At 68.9% G+C, this 2186-nt stretch overlaps 1 protein-coding gene across 1 annotated transcript in view; it reads right to left on the reverse strand.

Moving 5' to 3' along the window:
- The window catches only part of EMIHUDRAFT_219379 (hypothetical protein), a gene marked incomplete at both ends in the record, with an annotated part of 2266 nt that extends 1627 nt beyond the window's left edge, over positions 1–639 (reverse strand). The window contains 2 exons of the mRNA XM_005758454.1: positions 160–468; positions 598–639. Coding sequence (XP_005758511.1) covers positions 160–468; positions 598–639 — 351 coding nt within the window. The remainder of the gene's footprint in view (positions 1–159; positions 469–597) is intronic.
- Between the last annotated feature and the right edge of the window lie 1547 nt (positions 640–2186).

The following is a 2186-nucleotide window of genomic DNA, read 5'->3' on the forward strand; positions in this document are numbered from 1 at the left end:
CAGACGAGACCTGCCCTCGCCGCCGCGCCTGACGGTTGAGGGGCCGGGGCGTGCTCAGCCACGGAGCGACGCGCGCGCCGGCGGGGGGGGGTGCGCTGCCGCGGCCGCGCGGGAAGACGCCGCGGCGGCGGGCGGGGTGGCGGGATGGCGGCTGCTCACGGGCGAGTCGAGGTCGAACGTCGCAAACCACTCATTCGACTTGCCGTCCTTGAGTCCGTTGGTGCGGTCGCCGATGACCGTGGCGCGCGCGAGGATCTTCTCGTACGTCGCCTCGTCGATCCGCCGGATCGACTCGGCCGCGTTGGACGCGATCTGGATCGGCCCGCCAAACGGGCGGTAGCGCGACGTCTTCTCAAAGACGCGCACGCGGCAGCCCAGATTCTGGAGCACGAGCGCGGTGCAGAGGCCGCCGATGCCGCCTCCGGCGATCACCACCTCGTACGGCCGCCCGTCGGGCCTGCCCGGCGCCTCTGCGGCAGGCTGCTGCTGCCGGCCGCTGCTGCTGCTGGCGCTCGCGCGCGGCGGCGCGGCCGCCACGAGCCGCGGCGACGCGGCTAGCCGAGTGGCGGTCGCGGGCGCCCGCGCCTGCGGCGCCACTTGGGCGAATGCAAGCGCGAGCGCCGCGAGCTGCTGCAGCATCGGTGCTCGCGCCGCCAGAGAATATGTGTAGCTCCGCGCGAGCTGCTCTGCCGCACTCTCTAGGAACCTGCCCTCATCAGCAGGAAAAGAAAACACGACCCGCAAGTAACCCCGACGACGACGGAAGACAGAGGACCTGGCTCGCTGTGAACGGGGACTCGCGTGTAGGGCGCGACCTCCGTAGTCAGCGTCCTCCCCCTGCTGTCTGTCAGCTCCCTGTCTAGATCTGTCAGCTGCTGGCGACGTGCGATGAAGCCGCTCATCCTGGTGCTCATCTTCTCGGTCTTCGAGTATCTCAGCGCGACCATCGACAACGGCTACGGCTATGTCAACGGCTACGCGATGGCGGTCGGCGGCGTCTCGTCTGTGCTCTCCTGCGGGCTCTTCGTGGCGTCGCTCCAGCCCTCGCGTCTGATGAAGATGGTCCTGTGCGCCCGGCACCGGAAGGTGGAGGACCACCGCGGGATTACCCGCACGGTCAAGACGCGATGGCCCGCAGGCGACGTGACATTGGAGAGACTGCTCGCCTTTGTGCTCTTTATGTGGTGGATGGTGGCGGCAGCTTTCCTCAAGTTTGACGGCCCAATGGCGGTCAAGTTTAACGGGTACCTCTCCACGTTTGGCGCGCTCTGGGCCGCCTCGCTCCACGTCGGCGAGACTGAGGTGCCGCCGCCGGCGCACCGGGGCCCTCCGCCGGACTCATCGCCGCAGCTTCTCTACTTTTTCTGCTGCGTCCTCACCCTCGATGAGGCGCTGGACACGTCCCTGGAGGAGGCTGCCGAGATGGTCCAGGAGAAGCTCGACGCGATGGGCGTGGGAGAGGAGGCGCAGGGGTACGCGGTGATGGCGGGCGACGAGGAGCTCGAGCAGGTCCTCGCCGTGGTCCTCTCGTCGATTGGCCTCTGCTACGCCGGTCCCGCGCACTCAGAGGAGACTGCGGAGAGCGTCGATGGCATGTCCACGTCCACGACACACGTCCAAGACACGCCCACGACCCCGACACGTCCCCGACACGTCCCCGACACGTCCCCGACACGTCCCCCCGCAGGCCTGCTGATGCTCGCCCCCGACACGATCATGCGGACCTGCCTCTCCCGCGCCATGGAGCAGGCGAGGCAGTCGGTGCGAGGTGGGAGACGGGGACGGGCCCACTCGTGCCTGACACGCCTCTCCCCCCCCGAGCAGATCCTAGCCGTCACGGTGCTCACTGCGGCGCTCGCGCTGGCTGGCGTCGGCACGTACCGCGGGCCCTTCCTCGAGGCGCAATCAACAGTACTAGTTGTGATGCTGCCACACACCCTCTTGTGTATCTTCGGACACGGCCCTTCCCCGAGAGGCTCCTTCGGCCGTCTACACGGGCATAGTGTGTCACACCCCGACTCTGTGGTGCTCTCCTCCGCCGCCCCTCAAAGGTCCCGTCGCGCGGCTTCTTCGCGGCGTGGCTCGGCGTCTCCGCCGCAGTCTCCGCCACCGGGCCGCACCTCCCGGAGGCGCGCGAGATGTAGCCGAGATGTAGCCGAGATGTAGCCGAGACCCCCCCCCCCTCC

The sequence above is a fragment of the Emiliania huxleyi genome, assembly GCF_000372725.1.
Source record: "Emiliania huxleyi CCMP1516 unplaced genomic scaffold EMIHUscaffold_86, whole genome shotgun sequence".
Taxonomy (NCBI): domain Eukaryota; phylum Haptophyta; order Isochrysidales; family Noelaerhabdaceae; genus Emiliania; species Emiliania huxleyi.